This window comes from Toxotes jaculatrix, chromosome 4 (genome assembly GCF_017976425.1).
Source record: "Toxotes jaculatrix isolate fToxJac2 chromosome 4, fToxJac2.pri, whole genome shotgun sequence".
Lineage (NCBI taxonomy): Eukaryota > Metazoa > Chordata > Actinopteri > Toxotidae > Toxotes > Toxotes jaculatrix.
Window position 1 is genome coordinate 10,372,002 of NC_054397.1, and position 17,986 is coordinate 10,389,987.

A 17,986-nucleotide genomic window follows, 5' to 3' on the forward strand; every position below is an offset into this window, starting at 1 on the left:
TTCTTCTCAAATGTAATACTTAGCTGCCCCAAGGTTAGGTTACTAACCAGGCAAAGCAGATAACTGTGTGTCACAAACTCTAAGGGCCTCAAGAATGAGATGTGGTTTAATCAAATTGACTGGTTTAATCAAAGTGAATATTTGCTCAGGAATATGCTTGTCCAAAATATTAAATCTACTAACATGATGAAGGGCCTAAAGGTGGGTCCAGCTTTATTACCTGATCTAATCTCGAGGTTCATTTTCCTAAGTCTAATTTAAAAACCCTCACTATCACCGTCTTCACTCAGTCTTCGTTTGTGTTTGAGGTTGTTGCGCAAGAGGAAACAGGTGCGATTTTCTGGCAGTGAACCTCAGGTGGATGTTCTACCTCAAAACACAGCAATGCCTGTATTTCCTAAAAACAAAGTCAGGAAAAAGGCGGCACTCCACAGGACAAAAACAGCAAAAGAATCACATCATGTGTTTGTCTCGTTTTATTTTTTATTTTTCATTACCCAGAGTTCTCACTGACCGTCAGCAAACTTAGCTGCACAGGTTTTTAGCGCCATCTGGTGGTACGAATTTGGCAACAATACTTACTGTGCATGTACACAAGTATTATTACACGTGTATTGCGAGTAAGCTCAACATCCAAACTAGATAACTGCTTTGAACAGACTGATAATGAATTGACATACCACAGAACACCCAAACATGTGTAACAACACCCACACGTTTCCATTCATCCAGCAGCCGCTGCTTTTTACAGCAATCTCCATAAAAATGATTGCATTTTGCGTCACAAAATATTGTATTAAACTGATCTAACTTGATTTAATTAATCTTAATTGAAAAAAAATGTTTATGAACAAAACGAATGTACATCACGACGAGAAGAAAAGGACAGAGAATTACACATAAGTAAATACAAGTAAAATACTTAATAGCCATGACCAAAAATTAGAATGATGAAAATGTATATTTTAAGACAGCCATACATTTTCAGGAATATTTTACAGCGATGTAGTAAATTCTAGTTGTACAGTTTTCCTGCTCTGTGATTGGTCAGAGTGGACCAGCACCCACCCCCTTTACTGACCACTCCCCATTCGCGTTTTCTCCACGTGACTTCGCTAGGCTCGCTCTTGCAAAGTTAAAAACAGACTTTGTTTATCTTGTAGGCTGTTTGCTGAAATGCTCTCCGACTAGTTTACCTGCCTTCCTTCCCCCCCCAGCTTTGTTATTTTACTCGTCCCAGCCGTAAACGTCGAGAAGAGTGCGAAACTCTTGCATTTCTCTCCTTCACTCCTCAGCATTTCTGGGCTCTTTGTAATTCAGTTTCATCTTTTTTTGTTGTTGTTCTCTTCAGCTGAGACCGTGCAAGACGATTAAAAAAGGGGGTCAGCAGGACTTCAGTTTACCCCCCTCCATCACGTGCCATTTGTCAAAAGACTGTTTTTATTTTTTACAATAAATAGTTTGTCCTGCAGACGTTTGGCTTACAGCGTTTTGGGGATTTGTTGCAGCTGAAGGCAGGAGGAGCGCACCGTGAGGATTTTAAATCGAGCACTTGGAGAGCGCCATGGCGACCGAAGTGGATACGTGGTCCACCGCTCCACAAGCCGACGGTGAGTCAATGAATTCAGCCGTGCGTTATCTAGCCTACTTCGGTGCAAAGACTCGGGGGGAGCTACCGCTGGGCCTGCTGGCGTGATCCTCCCTGATCCATTGTCCCTGCATGGGATGGGCTGCAGCGCCAGCCATGCTCCACCATGTGCTCCGTTAAAACCAGACACACACACACTCATTCTCTCTGTCTTACACACACATACACATACACACTGAGCACTGGTGCATGAACCACCGCACACTGTTGCACTTTCGACGTCGCATCTACAACCGAACTCCATTTGCATTTTTTTTTTTTTTAGTTTTTAGGAGCTTTCGAAGCAGTGTTTGTTGTTCAACTGCTTTCACATTTAACCCTTTCACGTTTCTGATTGGACGAAGCAACAGCGCTTACTTCCGCTTTGACAAGTCGTTGTATGTGCACACACTGGCCTAGCTGCTGAGTGCAGTGTTATACTCGGAGACTTTTCTTTGCAGCTAAACCTGTAAAATGCACGAAGGAGAACAAACTGTTTTGCTTCCTCATTTCTTCTCCCCCCCCCCCCCCCCCCCCCATCCATCCTCCTTACGTTCCTCAATCTCGTTCGCATGAGATTGAGGAATACTTTTTTTTGTGCTACTCTGGCTGTCTTAACCTTTGTTTAGACTTTGGCGCAGTGCAGATCACATTTGACGCCCCTTTCCTGCAGAAATGTAGATTTGTTTTTGTTTTTAAATGCTGCGTGCTTGCAGACCTAATCAGCGTAAATCATCAAATCATCACAATCAAAAACAGGATGCGATTTTGATTCACCAGACAAGCACCGATGTTCACCTCATCCTGTCAGTATCTCACACTCCTCACAGATGTGTGAGTGTGTGTCTGTGAGTGTGTATAATGGTCTCAGTCACTGCACAGTGGCTTTTTTGAATGATATTTGAGCTCGTGGCGCACCGAGTTCCGTGCTTTACTCGCTCAGCCTGACCATGACGTCGACACTTATAGCTTACTATAAGAGCCAATAGGAAAGCCCTCCTTATATAATCTCTGCGCAGCTGTGTATCTAAAGGCTTACATAAATGTATAGTTAACACTGTAAAACAGCAGGTTATAATTAATCAAACTGAGATTCCCCCATATGTGGTAAACATTTAACCCCAAACATGAATACCGTGATTTGTGTTTGACATGGGGGGGGGGGCTGATTTACAGCTGATTTACCTGAGGTTACACAGAGGTAAATCTGTGCATGTGGGACACCACATGGGTTGTTTCTTGTTTGTTATGGTTGTGCTAAGAGTGTGTAAAAGCAGCACAGATGGGCTTTCCTGTGCAAACTCGACTGGCCTTTTTCTTTTTCTTAAGGAGGATCAGCCACGCTTGATTGAGCAGCCTCTGTTGATGATGAGGTGGTCACACACATACACTGTCAAAGACTCTATTGTCTGAGCATCCCCTATATGTTGTGGGTCAGACTGGACACTGGGCTCGCGCAGCTCTATGGGAAGTATGTGAAATTTGCATGGTAGAACACACGTCTTATCAAACAGGGATCTTTCCGAATGATCCTATAAGCCCAGAGATGATACATTTCTGTGAAAATATGTCAAGACAGTGACTTTGTCAAGTGACACAGAGCCTGTGTGCTGTGATAAGTGCCCTATAGGTGCAGATTTAAAGCCTGTGTAGAGCCCCACCTGTGAGAACATTTACATAACTCCTTGGATAAATACATGCATCATGCACAGAATGGAAGAAACCCGCTGCCATAAATGTCAAGCCAGATTTCTTCGTGGCCCGCTGAGTACACATTATGTTATGGTCTTGCCTTCTCCCCCTTTGTTAACCCTCCTCCCCCACATACATTCATGAAAACATGTTTGCACACACACACCATCCGTTTGGATTAAGTAGTGCTTTACAGTGCAACATTGGAGATGATTGGTTGAGTATTAAAAAAAAAAATGTTATCAGACTCTTAACCATTTATCTGAGTATCTCTAATCTTTTGTACACACCTCTTGCACTTTATGTGTGTTGCTGCTCTGCCACTATTACAGAGGGTGACTCAACAAGCACAGTCAGCAAAAGTTTCCTTTAAATGAAGTTGATCGTTTTTCTCTCACTGCATTGGAAAAAAAAGAAGCCATAACATTGTTTCACACATGGAAACCCACGTGCCTTTATTTGTTGAGCTTGGGTGGCCAGTTCCTCATCCTCTGTTGTTACTGTTGTATATTTAAACAAAGATCACTCAGGTTCAGGCAACATGCCTGAAACATGTTTTTAAGTAAAATTTTTGCCTGCGTGTCCTTTCATTAAATGAAATGACAGTTAAACCCCCAGGACATCCACACCCTCTTCTCCCTCTGATAGATAACCGCCACAGGACCATATGCAGTGGGGCTGCCCCCTATATCATCGCATAGATTCTTATTTGACCTTAGAAGGCATAACACATGTTTTTGCTCATGTGTCTCCATGCGTGGGTCGACACCCTTGGTAGATATTTAGCTGTTTGACCTGTATTCAACCAGATTGTTCAGCTGAGGTTGGGAGTCTCTTTCAGAGAGTCCAGGCTTAAAATGGCAGCATTTCTGTTTTTCACAAACTAATGTAGAACCATGAAACAAAAAGGAGAGGAATAAAGAAAAGAAGAAAATATGTAAATACACTGCAAGCAAGTTTTAAAAACAACACAAAGTCGTGGAAATGCACTGTTACTGCCTGTTCTTGTGTGCAAACAGAAAAGCTCTTGGCTTTTAAGGGTAGAAATTCAAAACAAGCCAGTGTCATCTGCTTAATGATGGGTTACAGTCCTTGCTGTAAAGATCCTTTCCAGACATGTTTTAAGATATATAGAAATATTCTGATTGGGTTTTTTTTTTTGCCACAAAATGTTCACTTACATAGTTACATGAAAATGTCTTTTCCCTCACTGAAAAAAAATAAGTAACTCGTCTTAATCTCAGATTTAAGGTGAGGACAGAAACCTTTCCCCTTCAGCTCATGAATATGAAAACAGCTTTTCACTGTCAAACTCTGCACACACATTGTTCTGCACAGTGAAATATCTGAAGGAAGTAATGAGAACAAACACATTTTTACGATGACTTAATATTACATGTAGAGTTTTGAAAACTAGGCCTATCCCTAGGGATGTATGTGAGATCTCTGCTCTACTGACCTCCTTCTCATTCATAAACACTGCCACTGTATGGATACCTAAAACTAAACACCTCAGCACTGCTGCTCAGGCTCGCTGGCTGTGGAAAGCTCCCACACAGCTTGTAGGGCAGAGGTCCTCTGCTGGCCTGCATCTAGCTGTGTGCTTTTTAAAAAACAAACAGTTAACTGTGGGGGTGGTTTTGAAAACCATCATGACAGTGTTGAGTGGTTTGGAATTATTTTCATGTCTTCTGGTAGGCGGGTTAAAGATAGCAGAGTGAGTTTGTTGCTGCAGCTTTATGGGACTGTGACAGTGACACACAGACCCACCTTTGTTGAGTAAGACAACAGCTCTTTTAGCAGTTACAGTCAAGCTGAGTTACAGAGGCACATGATCTCCGCTGTGTTTAGAAAGTTAGTTAGCTTGGCTGCATTTTGTGATTCTTGTTTTGCAACTCTTGTCTTGGCAAACGCCCCTGACTTTTTTCTGCCTCCCCATTTTTCTGCTCTTTTCCAGTTGGCCAGTCGTGTGTTTGGCACGCTGCCATGGGTTAGTTCCTAATTTACAGTGCTGGCAGGCCCCGTGGCCTACATGAGGGAAAGAAGAGGAGCAGAAGGAGGAGATGACACATGGTCGGCTGTTTACAGATATTTGAAGGCCAAGGGCGTGGTGCAGCTCTTTCTACAACAGGTTAATTCAGGGAGCTACTTTTGCTCAAAGGTGCTTCCTTTAATTTGTTGTTCTCGAGCTCAAGGAACTCTGCAAAAGTTTTAGATCTTTTGAGCACATTTAAATACAGTTTGTAAGTTGATTGTTTTGTCCGGCAGCTGAAGTATGATAATTACTTTAGTTGCAACCATTTGGTACTTTTTGCAGAACACAAACTGCTGCTTCTTTTTAGATTGTTTGTCTGCGGCTTAGACATTTTCCTCTCTCCTCCCTCTGTGTGTTTTCTATATCTCCTGTAATCTATAGGGTCATAATCCTCAAACTGCTATTTGGGCCCATGCATAAAGGATCTAAGTATTCATTACACCCTCAGACATTCCTCCTCCTCCTGCTTTCCCTCTCTCCTACAGTCCTGTCATGTGACTAGTAGGCGACCCGACCATGCCATATGTAGTCAGGTCCACTGTAGCTGCTGCGGACAGATCGCGAGAAGACGGAGGAATATAAAAAAATACTGGTGTCAGCATTTCCCCAGCATGTGTTCCCCTTTGCTCCCTCCCTCCCCTCAGGCCTGCAGGAGCACTCCAGTACCACTTGTTGTTTTTGTTGTTGTTGTTGTGTCTCTTTCTCCACACTTACAAGGAGCAACCTGAGATTAGATTTATAAAATAAGTACTTTTTCTACCCACTGAGGAATAGTATATTAAGTTACTTGACACATTGACCCACCTTACATCTGCAAACAGATCTGGTGAGTGACACAAGAGTGTGTGTGTGTGTGTGTGTGTGTGTGTGTGTGTGTGTGTGTGTGTGTGTGTGTGTGTGTGTGTGTGTGTGTGTGTGTGTGTGTGTGTGAGAAATTGTGTTGTCATCTTCCTGTGTTATGTTACGGGTGTTGTGTGACCTTTGGTTTGTGTAAAACACAGCCATGACACGCGGAGGTGGCTGTAGCACATACAGTCAGAATGCATTATTGTTATGCTCTGAGCTGCTGTTGTCGCTGTAGTGTTAAGGTGCTCAGATAGTCTGCAGTGTTTGCAGTGTAACTACATCTAGGCCAAAAACTGGAAACCAGCTTGTGATGGGATCACACCAGTCACAACACCAGTCAGCGTGCTGCCATTCAGACCCATGAGTACTCTGTGTTCGTTACTACATTATTACATGAGGACTCAGTGCTCATGCGTCGGACCACACCCATCTTTGCACTCGACCTTGATTTTAATCTCAACTACACACCTGTAAAGTTTTGTGACTGCATCTTGCACAGTTGTGACGCTATTACAGTGACAAAATCTGTCCACAGACAGACAGACAGACATATAAACACCCACCAAAGTACACAAAACTGTGTCTGTGGTAGTTCCCGCTTTAGCAGGTGTCTCCAAGACCACATTTTACCATGATGACGCAGACACACACAGACTCACAAGGTGAAAACAATAACTGTTGCAGCTGGTTAATAGCAGCAAGTTAACATCTCACTATATCCTTGAGCTGTTTGGTGTGTATCAAATCCTGACCATCCATGTTTTTTTTTTACTCAGCAACAATTTGCTAAACATTGCCTTGTCTTTTCAACAAACTGCATGCCACAAGTGCAGCTATGTGACATTAAACAAACTATATTCACCAGATTTAGTTCTGTCTGTCTGTTGTTGGCACATCCATTTTGACTTGGCTGTATGAACAAATCTGACGGAGACTTGTTCGGCTGGAAGCCAGCCTCTGCCTTTGTAGTAGAGCTGTGCCATAAAGTTGTTTACCAGCGTTTTTATTAACGTTGTTTCAGCAGCTGTAAAAAAATGGAATACTTATGAAATCGATTTACTAGTGTAGATAGGATAAAATCTTTCTTTGAGTCATTTGAATTATTATTGAAATTAAAGCACAGTATTTTTTTTGCACACTGAAATGAACTGATCTAGCAGAAATTCACATATTCTGACTAAATATTCCATTAGTACTTCTTTTTTGTTGTGGTGTACATTCTTACTAATATATGTTTGTGTTACTGGAAATAATGCAGCCTAAGTAAAACACCTCTTTGCCAGAACTATTGTCATACAATGCTTATGGACACTTAAACAGTATGCCAATATGTATCAGTTGAACATATAACATCTTTCACCTTGTTTTGAACTTTTTTTGGAGAAGGCTTTCTAGAATATTTTTCGAGCCTGGCTGCAGGGATTTGCTCCCACTTAGACCTCGATGTGGCTTCTCCCACACCAAAGTCAGAAAATCATTTCTTCATGGACCTCACTTTGTGCAGAAACTGGAATGGGCATTCTCCATCCTAATGCCACACAGTTGAAACCACACTTAACCACACGCTGCCTTAAATATTAATATTTGCAGTATTTCTTATCTTGTCATTGTATCTCGGCACAAAGCTGTTAACAGCAAATCAACTGTTCCAACTTTCTGATCACAGGGATGTTCTCTTTGAAAGACAACCTGGCAGAGGCTACCCATCCCTACAGCGATGACGACGATGTGCTGAACGAGGCCGAGGTGAACGGTAACTGGACGCCCCAGGAGAAGGCACTCCACGAGGCACGGCTCAAAGCCAAAGCCAAGCGTCGTCTGCGCAAGTCCTCGTCGCGCAACTCAGCCAGCGAGTCCTTCTCTGAGTCGGGAGATGTGCCGGGAACTGACCCACACAGTCCAAAGGGCAAAGTCAACACCAACGACCGCAAATCCAGGACGGGCAAGGGCAGAGGCCTGCCAAAAAAAGGTACAAGTTGCAGGCTTTTGGGCAGAGCAGCAGCGGAAAAAAGTTCAGTGTTGTAGAGGAGCACTGAAGACATTGGCTTCTGCTTTTTTTTTGATGATTGGAAACTATTACCAGTTTACAGCTGCCAGGTTTGAAATGGAAAAGGCCTTGAATGAAATACCGGTCATAGTTATAAGGACTCTGGTCATGAAATGTCTCGTGTCTACGGTTTGTATATATATGCTGACTGTTGCCAGTGACAGCTAGTTTGGCTGGAAACGTTCTGTGTTTCATGACCTGCCTTTCATTAGCTGCACAAATGATGTTGGGAGATACATGCCTCTTCCTTAAGTTACGCTGGTGAGCTTCCCTTTACAGTTTGTTTGCTGGCTTTCTGATTGTCTGCAGGTGGAGCAGGTGGGAAAGGAGTTTGGGGGGCTGCTGGGATGGTTTATGAAGATGAAGAGCCTGATGTGCGGGACCCCAACTATGATGAATCTGCCCAGGTGAGTGAGAGAAAAATTAGACCCCCGGAAGAACTTTAGACGTTGGGTTTTGTGCATTTAGCTGAACAAAAAAAAATCCATTTAACAATATCCCCACTAAGTTGTTTGTGAGAAAATATAATACTTTGCAGAATATTCTTTCTCTGGTGGCGTCGCAGTCCTTTTAGTTTAAAAATACTGACATTACTCGAGCGTCAGCGGCCTTTACATGCATTCTCCCTACGCTGTTTTTCCCGGTGGTGAATGAGCACCACCAGAACAGGTTAGTTTGTGGCAGCTGTTGTTGGTCAGACCTGTTGTGTGGAGCAGTTTTTTGTTCAAATGAGGCCCACTGATCAAAGCTGTGTGGCGTGTTGCATGGCACCTTTTATTTCTTGTGTCAAACAAACGTGCTGATGTTGAAGAGCTGCTGCTGGGATGCACTGAATATAAAAGAGGCTTCGCTCTGTGAACAAGATAATGATTGTCCACACTCAGACAACAAGCATATGTACTCTGGCATTTGTAATGAATTACAGAATGCATTGTTCTCTTGTCATGAATTGTAACATCTTGGACGGCATAGGATCAAAGAACATTATGTTTTTTTTTAAATAAATTATACTGGATGGTTAACATATTGGGAAATGCGGCACTGTTCATATCAACAAGTCCACATAATTTGGCCGAAGTTCATTTAAAACACGCCCTCTCACATGACTGTTTCGTCCAGATGGCTCTGTCCCATCACAGTCAACAGTATTTTCAATCTTTAACCCCGGTATCCAACAAATGCTCTGTGTGATGCTGAAGGCCGAGTTTGTTTGTCTCCTGTTAATGGTCACGCTGACTGAATGCAGGATGGGAATGGAGCTTCTGTCAGTAAGAAACTGATAACGGTTTGGGAACGGCTCAGAAAAGTCAGTGTGATTTGGCCTTGAATGTTGCAGGAACGTAGAGGAAAGATGGCAGTGTGTTAAAAGGGAACTGGGACAGAGTGGTACAAAAAAATAGGCGGGACGTGCAGACTGTGACCTCTGAATCAGGCTGACGGGATCACCCCGTAAAAGATTTGTGAATGGAATGGCCCTTCCTGTCCTTGGCATATTGACAAAAAGTAAAAAAAATCCCTGTAATGGGAGCTATAGTATTCTTGAGAATGCCCCCATTTTATCTTGTTTGACCAATCCTTGGTTTAAATATGTTCCAAAAATGGCTTCTTCATGGAGTTTTTGCTGAAATTTTGAATATAGGTTTGACCGAGTCATTTTATGTCACATGATCAGAAAACAGGAAAATGAATCAGCATGTTGAACTTTTGGCTGCAGTCCTTGTCTGAGGAGGCGAAGAGGTTAGAGTCATTATTTTTTGGCCACTGAAATGGGAGAAGCAAAATGGAAAGTAATTGTGCTAAGACGATTGCTTCATCAATGCTCATCATTGTTCTCCAGGTTGAGGAAAACCTCGCCTCAAAAGTTAGTTGGACTGGTTTCGACCAACATATTTGGCATTCATAAAAGTACTGAAATGGAAGAGAGAAGTTTGAGTCAGTAGTTAGTGTTGAAGGAGGATAGAACAGGGAGGCTTTTTAGGTGCTTTAAATGGTGAAATAAATATGTGAAATGCTGAATGCTGGATAGCATATAAAAAAAACGTGTACCACTGCATTCATGTGTACCTTGTTGTGCATATTTGTGTACATGAATGGATTTTAATGACTGTTAATGTGTCTGTTCTTGCACAGGGGGACACAGTTTATGCAACAGTGGTGCCAGAGGTGGATGAGAAGGAACTGGAAAAAATGGTCAACCCAATTGTGCAGGAGTATTTTGAACATGGAGACACGAAAGAGGTCGAGGTAAAGGATTTCAAAGGAGGCATTTCCTCTTCTCTCAATCAGTACATGCTGACCAGGAATGAGTGAGTTCAGAGAATAAGTGGATGAATGGAGAAACCAAGTAATGCAGGGCTTGTATGAACGGATGATTAGATTGGCAACAGAACTAGAAAGTTCTGTAAACTTTTTCAGAAAACAATTTAAGAGTTTACATTTGTATAATGTACAGTATTGACTTCACAACAATCTTTAATTTGTCCTCATTCCTGACAGATGTTGCTGAAGGAGCTCAACTTGGGTCCCCATAAGTTCGAGTTCTCCTCCCTGGCTGTGTCCCTGGCTCTTGAAGGCAAGGCCAGCCACCGAGAGCTGACCTCCCGCCTGCTGTCGGATCTGTCGGGCAAGATGCTGTCACAAAGTGACATGGCCCGTGCCTTCGACAAGATGCTGAAAGAGCTGCCAGACCTCATACTGGACACACCGGAGGCCCCACAGGTAAAACTGAAACAGAGGAGAAGGTAGCAGTCACAAATTTCTGTGCAGTGGACCTATAATTGTGTAAAGCCCATAAGTGGGGGACACACACTACAGGCATTCAGTAGTTTTTTTTCATTGAGGTGCACACAGAATCTCATGAAGTACTGACTGGCTTTTTATGTCACTGGCAATACACAGTGCAGGATTCAGTAAAATTGCACTGTGTCTGCATGTTGTTATACTGATAACAGAGTGAACTTACCGTGTTATACAGGGGACTCTTTTCATGTTTAAAAAAAAACGTTCTCTCTTTCAGATGTTGGGCCAGTTCATAGCCAGAGCCATAGCGGACCACGTCCTCCCCATGTCTTTCCTGGACTGTTACAAGGGCAAAGTGGACTGTGAGCATGCCAGGTGAGCCAAGACAAGCAAAGTCAATATGCTAATATTTACTTCTTCTTCTTCCAAAAAAATCTACCTTAAAGAGTAAGATTTTTTTACAGGCTCTTCAAGGGTCAGGGAATTTATCCAGTTAATTTTATGGTAAGATGAGCAAAGAGATACAACAGAAATACACATTTTTTTTAGAGGAACAGATGTTTTCCTTGTTGCCTGATAATGTTTACACTGAATAAAACATCTGTGCTGTGGTCTTATCTTGGTCATTTTGGACCTCCATGCTAAATTCTAGTCTTGCCATTTTTCAAAGATATTTTACTTCATGTAGATATTCTCTGCCCAGTTTTATCATATGCAAATCATGTGATCATAAATATATATTTTCTTTCTTTTCAGAGTGGCTTTAGACCGTGCTGCAGTGCTGCTGACCATGAAGAGGGAGATGGTTCGTTTAGATAACGTGTGGGGTGTGGGTGGAGGCCTGAGACCTGTCAAACATCTCGTCAAAGAGGTAAGCTCAGGCTGTCCATTTTCAAAACAAAATGCTGAGAAGTCACATGCTCGTCTCAGTATTCAAAATGATTTAATAACTAATCCCCAACACCTGAGTGTTTCATATTGACAAGCTCTGCTTCTTTGTTGACATTATGTAATATAAACAGAAGGCAGAGATGCATGCTGGGTAGAGAGCCACAGGCCAGCCCTCTGCTATGTTGCTGTGTCAGCAGAGCACTTTTCTCCCCTGAGAAGTGGGAATTGCAAAAATGAGGGCGCAGGATACACGCCCAAGCCTTCAGTTGAAAAATACACTTCACACATACGCACACGCACACACACACATACGCATGTGTGCATACGCACTCACTTGCACCCCATGTGTTCTCGGCTTTGTCTTTGTTTACATTATTATTATTGTTCCATGATCTGCATTTTCTGGAAAACGTGGGTGTGGATAGCGTAGGAGTTTCAAGTGCACAGCTTGTAAAATTTTAAGTTATGCAAAAGTTTAAATGAATGCCTGCATGTTTTCGAAACGAGAGAGTGGTCTGTCAGTGTGCCCTCAGTCATACAGCATTGTGTAAGCTTCAGTGGCCCTCAGAGCCTGAGGCTCTCCTGTCCAGTTTTTATTTCCTGCCTGGTTGTGTGCAGCCTCAGGGGGAACATACCAGGCTGGAGGAGACACACGACTTCTTTCACCCACTGCCCTCACTCTCTTCTCTCTATTGTTGTCCTTTTATGTGCAGCTTCTTCTAATCCTTTTAATGTCTTCATCCTCTGTCGCTGTCCATGTTACATTCCCCCCTGTCATGGCTTTCTTGATGCTCGGATGGCCACACAGTCCCTCAGCTGAGTGAAATAGAGCCAGACTTGATTCAGAAGTGTTGGTTTAGCTCAGAGGGGTCTGCAATTGTTGCATCAATCACGCTCCTCTCAAATCTCAAGTGGTATGACTAATTGTTCCATAAATAGGTTTAAGTAAAACAGCCAGAGTGACATAACCAAGCCTACTAAAAAAATGAGGCCAAGACTAAAAGATTCAAGTGCAGCTCCAAACAGGAGAACCTGACTTCCTTTCCCAAGGACGTCATGTTATTGCTGGAATAAATCCCCTCATATAACTCGATGAAAATACTTCTGAAGGACAGGTGCTTTTGGGTTATTCAGCTCCATGTATTCAGCCTTGTGAATACAAACAGATGTTAAGGTTTTTTTTTTTTTTTGCAATATTCAGGAAGAAATAAAGGCTGTGGAACAAAGGTGGGAACAAGAAAATTACCTATAACATGTTAAATTCAGTATTTTACCATTTGTGAGCATGCCATGCTCGTCACTCTGACTTTTTTCTTTCAAACAGAAATAGTATACTTATAAAATAACTGAGACAAATTCTACCTTTATTGTCTACTTGCTTTGCTGTTGATGGACTCATCATTTTCTGTCGATGTTTAAAGGTAAAAGCCTCACAGAGAAGTGAAGGGATGAAGGGTGTATAATAAAAAGCATAAATACTTGCAATGTGTGTTACAAATGGGGTGAAACATATTTTGGCATAATCACAATATTTTTTATGCACAGTTCCTGACCTTCATACCTCTTGTAAATGTAGTCTTGCAAATGTGGGTCAATAAATCTCAATGCATTTTTGACCCCCAGCTGATAAAGCAGATGAAAGGCAGAGACTTGCTGTCTTTTTGTCCATCCTGTACTGTCCTGCTTGCTTTCCTTTGGCAGAATAACCCACTCTACTGACAGTACAGATACATGTGTCTGCCTGTGTTTGAAGCAGTTTGTACACACTGTTAGTAAATTGGTGTCATCATCCCAACAACCCAGAAATCCCAAAAGTTAAGATACAAGAAAATAACAGTGGTTTTGTTTGTTTGTTTCTAGATGAACCTGCTGCTCAAGGAGTACCTGACATCAGGAGATGTGTCAGAGGCTGAGCACTGCCTGCGGGACCTAGAAGTCCCCCACTTCCACCATGAACTGGTCTATGAGGTATTTCACATGTGATGGTCTTGAGTTTTATGTCAGATTTTTGCATGTTTTCCCCAAATTATGACAAAAAAGATGTTAAAATCAGCAAAGGGAGCCCTTTTCTCTCTCTTGTGTCTTGTCAAGTAAACTGATGAGCAAAAAATGAAAGGGAAAAAAAAAAAACTCTTCAGTGATTTTCTTTTCTGTTTTCTGCCAAGGACAGTATGTGTTTGGCAGCAACTTTCTCTCCTTCTCATTCCATGTATTAGCAGAGCTCAGTCCAAATCAATCAATCCAAAAATTGAGAAGGACATTGCATAACATAGAACTGTTCATCCTCCATACAAATGTACTTGATCAGAGAGGTTTGCAATACAGCAGTAATAAATATGCATAGGTACACTAGTTTTATTTCAAGTTGGCTAATATAAACTCTTACCATTCTGTGTACAGCTGTGGCTGGGTATAATTTGCTGCGCTGTAACTTCAAACAGTACCTGACCAGTTTTACTGTTTTCTACTTTTTGCACTCAGACTTCAGAGACTTCAGGATTATGAATATTTGTCTCTGATTTTCACACAGCAACCAAAATGTCTAATTAACTATCTTATTGTTTACAAATTTGAAATAAAAAAAAAAGCACAATTTTAAATTTAGTTGTTTTATGTTGGTAAATTCATGTAGTCAGTCTCACCTTCTACCTTGTCTTGACTCCTGGTTTGAAAAAGTCTGATGGTAAACGCCTCCCATGCTGCTCCAAACGCTGCCACCATGTGGTGAAATGTGCAACTTCCACCTATCTGAGAAAAATCCTTTTTGATCATTGCAGATGTTGATTTAACCAATATTCGACTTTAGATTTAGAGACTTTGTGCAGAACATCTCTCTCTCTCTTTAATTCATTATGTTTTATATAATTGTATTTCAGGCTATAGTGATGGTGCTGGAGTCGAAAGGGGACACTGCCAGTCATATGATGGTGAAGCTGCTTCAGTCCTTCTGGAAAACAGGCCTCATCACTGTGGATCAGATGAACAGGGTCAGTCCTGAGATGCGTTACTTTTTAGCCTAACTGTAGTTAAAACATCTTTCTCTGTGAGATAAATGATTTTTACACTTGTGATTTTAACCCTGACATAATTCTGTCCATGTTTATATTATATATATATATACATGTTTTTCCACGTAGGGTTTCCAGCGTGTCTACGATGAGCTCCCTGAAATCAGCCTTGATGTGCCCCATGCCCACTCTATCATGGAGACCTTTGTGGACCTCTGCTACCAGGAGTCTGTCATCACCAAACAGCTGAGGGATGCCTGTCCCTCCAGGTTAGCTATTGAAACATTGTTATTGGTATTTTTATCTCCTTATTAAGTCATTCCCAAATGTCAGTGTTATTCTATATTATTCTAATTATAAACAAAACCAAAAGTGCATTGGTGCATCTCTCAATGCTTTCTGACTGCCCTAACCTCTTTGTGGCTCACGGTCTCATGTCCACTTGTTTGTGCTTAAGAGAAGAGAGTCACAAATATACAGTTTCATTAAAGAAATAAAAATAAAGTAAAAAATAAAGGCTTAGTGATTTCCTAAAACAGGTGGGAACTGTAGTTTCTGGCTAACATCAGGAGTAGATAGTGTTATAATATAAGTTGTATACCAAAGTTATGCTAACATGTCTCTCCAACTTTATTTTCTCCTCTAGAGGACGAAAGCGTTTTGTAAGCGAAGGAGATGGAGGAGTGATCAAGAACTAAGCCACAGGAGGAAGAGGAAGAGCAGGAGCAGGAGGGAGGGGGTGTCTACGGGTTCTTACACCCTGTTTCCCTTCCGGCATGTTTTCCTGAATTCGGGCATGCTGGCAGTCTAAAGTTTCCTTGTTCCTCTCCTGATGATGTTGTCATTGCATTACACAAACCAGCGTTGACGTTCGGTGAAAGTAGAATGAAGAGTGGCCTGGGCGTTCAGTTCCCTTCATCTTGTTAATCACTGTTTTTGACATTTTTGTAAGAATATTCTTTATTTCTGGGGTTGATGCACCCCTCTTGCCTCAGCCTTTGTACCTGTTTGTCAAGAATAATTCAAGTCAGAGGTGCAGAAGACACAGGTGGACAGGTTGGGTTTTGTGAGCGATGGGTTTGGGTGGTTTGTCTCATGCTTTGCTTCACCTGTTGCCACGTCTCTGTATTTTTTTTTTTTTTTTAAATTTCATGGTATGCGCTATAAATGGAAAAGAAAGCACTTAAAAGACAGAGCCTACTCTACAGTCAGTGAGCACTTAGTCATTTAGTTCAACAGCAAGGTTCTAAACTTTATTTTCTGCCATAAATGATTTGAAATTATTTCATGGACACCATACTTTGTATGTTCTGGCTCCAGTGGTTCTACTGATCCCTCATGAGCAGTGTTTTTTGTTCTCTTTTTTTATTTTCTTTTAATCTTGGTTTCTGAGGACAAAGCTTCACTTTGTACAGCACAGCAATCAAAGCAAGAGGTGTTTGGGCACTGGGTGCTTTATTGCATTAGGGCAAATATAATTTAGAAGCCCTTTATGAAAAGAAGAATAAATTGGGGTTAATGTGTGTAAAAAAAAAAAAAAAAAAATTGAACAAGCATAATTTGCTTGCAAATAATGTATCAAAAGCCTCATGGTCAGCAAAGAATTCTGGATAGGTATTCTTAAAATGTAAAGCTAAACTTGCTCTAATGAGCATAATCTGAAAATTGTCCTTAAAGTTGGAATCTCAATATGTCTGTGAAAAGGCAACTCTGACATGTTCGATATATCAAGATCTTTCTGTCGCTGTCTGTGAAGTTTTACATGTTGACCAAAGTTCAAAATGTGCATAAGAAATATATTTCATTCATTAAAAAGGCAACAAAATGAAGTTTCTGTTTCGTTTTGTTTTTTTCTTTGTTTTTATTTTTCATGCAAGCAGTAGTAGTGAAAGAGTAACCAGGATTATGTGACTGGGCAAGAGTAGTAGAGATGTTCATCAGTCACATTTGTTGATCATAGTCATCAGCTGTGATTGCTTTTACATTCTGTCAATTTGTCTCATTTCCCATTTGTCTCTATGACAACTCCATGATAAAAATGTTACCTAAGCCTGTCATTGAAAAGCTGTTTAAGGCCACAGGCTGGATTTTTGTCTCCCATGGCTCTAACTCTTGACACCATTTATGGTACAGTATAAGATGCTTGGCTATGTGTCTTCATAGCGCAGCTTTATTATGCCTACAGTGTAAATAATTGATTGAGGGAAATATATGTTAAATGGTTCATATTTGGAAACTGGTATAATTCACAGGACACACTTTTTCATTCATGCATGCAGCTATCCACTGTCAAATAGAGGCTATAATGTTAATGTTTTGTAATCATATTTGTACTATGTAATCATATTTTGGATCAGAAACCTGTTCACAACACACTGCGCCACAGAAAAAGTAAATTTTCTATATTTCAATAAAATGACATATTTCCCTCTATAAAGTTATATTTGCATTCTTCTTCTCACACATTTCAGTGGTAAGATGTTATATATACATTCATATTTACTGATGATATCTCACACTTGGTGAAAAGAACTACAGACAAGTCAAAATACTGGTGGCAAAAGGGCTGCAAATGCAACACTGCTGGCAAATATACCAAAGTAAAATCAGATATTTAAACTGATATAGTTCATTCAGATAATTTTTACAGAAGCAATGCAGTGTTTGCATGTAGATTTAATTAGTGACGAAATGAAACAAATGTACAACACAGCAAAAGTGTAGCTAAATGTTCCTGCAATAATGCATGAACACTCCAGAGTTGGTTTTCATGGGTGTTTTCTTTTTCTGATCTGGCAAAGCTCAGGTACATTTAACATTTAGAACCAGGGTCAAAAAGAAAGACAAATAGGTCAATAGGAAGTAGGTTAATAAAAAGAGAAAAATTAAACAAAGTTAAACGATGCTGTAACTGCACAGCAATAGGAAACTAAGACCATCTAATTTGGAGGATACGAAATTCCAGATTGAATTTGAATTTCTCGTGAACAGTTTGAGCCAGCTATTTCCAAATGTGTAGTTCAAAGGTGTTAAAATCATCTAAATTCTTTTCCCCGATTTTGTCATTGATATTCGTTTGTTCCAGTTCTTCTCTTTTTGCC

At 41.0% G+C, this 17,986-nt stretch overlaps 1 protein-coding gene across 2 annotated transcripts; it reads left to right on the forward strand.

Annotated features, from left to right (window-relative positions):
• The first annotated feature begins 1,139 nt into the window (after positions 1-1,139).
• Positions 1,140-16,537, forward strand: pdcd4a (programmed cell death 4a). Of its 2 annotated transcripts, none has more exons than XM_041036553.1 (11): positions 1,140-1,610; positions 7,867-8,169; positions 8,557-8,654; positions 10,378-10,491; positions 10,744-10,965; positions 11,264-11,361; positions 11,743-11,857; positions 13,738-13,845; positions 14,754-14,864; positions 15,015-15,154; positions 15,532-16,537. In XM_041036553.1, exons 1-11 carry the CDS (start codon positions 1,565-1,567, stop codon positions 15,581-15,583), a joined length of 1,407 nt encoding a protein of 468 aa, XP_040892487.1. In that variant the 5' UTR covers positions 1,140-1,564; the 3' UTR covers positions 15,584-16,537. The 2 variants fall into 2 exon arrangements, with proteins under 2 accessions (XP_040892487.1, XP_040892489.1); XM_041036555.1 differs by lacking the exon at positions 1,140-1,610 and adding an exon at positions 6,035-6,180.
• Positions 16,538-17,986: the final 1,449 nt, after the last annotated feature.

What these genes read in the sequence shown, in the direction of transcription:
- pdcd4a (XM_041036553.1), top strand. Translation starts at nt 1,565, where the DNA reads ATGGCGACCGAAGTGGATACGTGGTCCACCGCTCCACAAGCCGACG. An exon ending in GTGGACTGTGAGCATGCCAG is followed by an intron (nt 11,362 to 11,742) that starts GTGAGCCAAGAC and finishes CTTTCTTTTCAG; the next exon opens with AGTGGCTTTAGACCGTGCTG. An exon ending in AGGGATGCCTGTCCCTCCAG is followed by an intron (nt 15,155 to 15,531) that starts GTTAGCTATTGA and finishes TTTCTCCTCTAG; the next exon opens with AGGACGAAAGCGTTTTGTAA.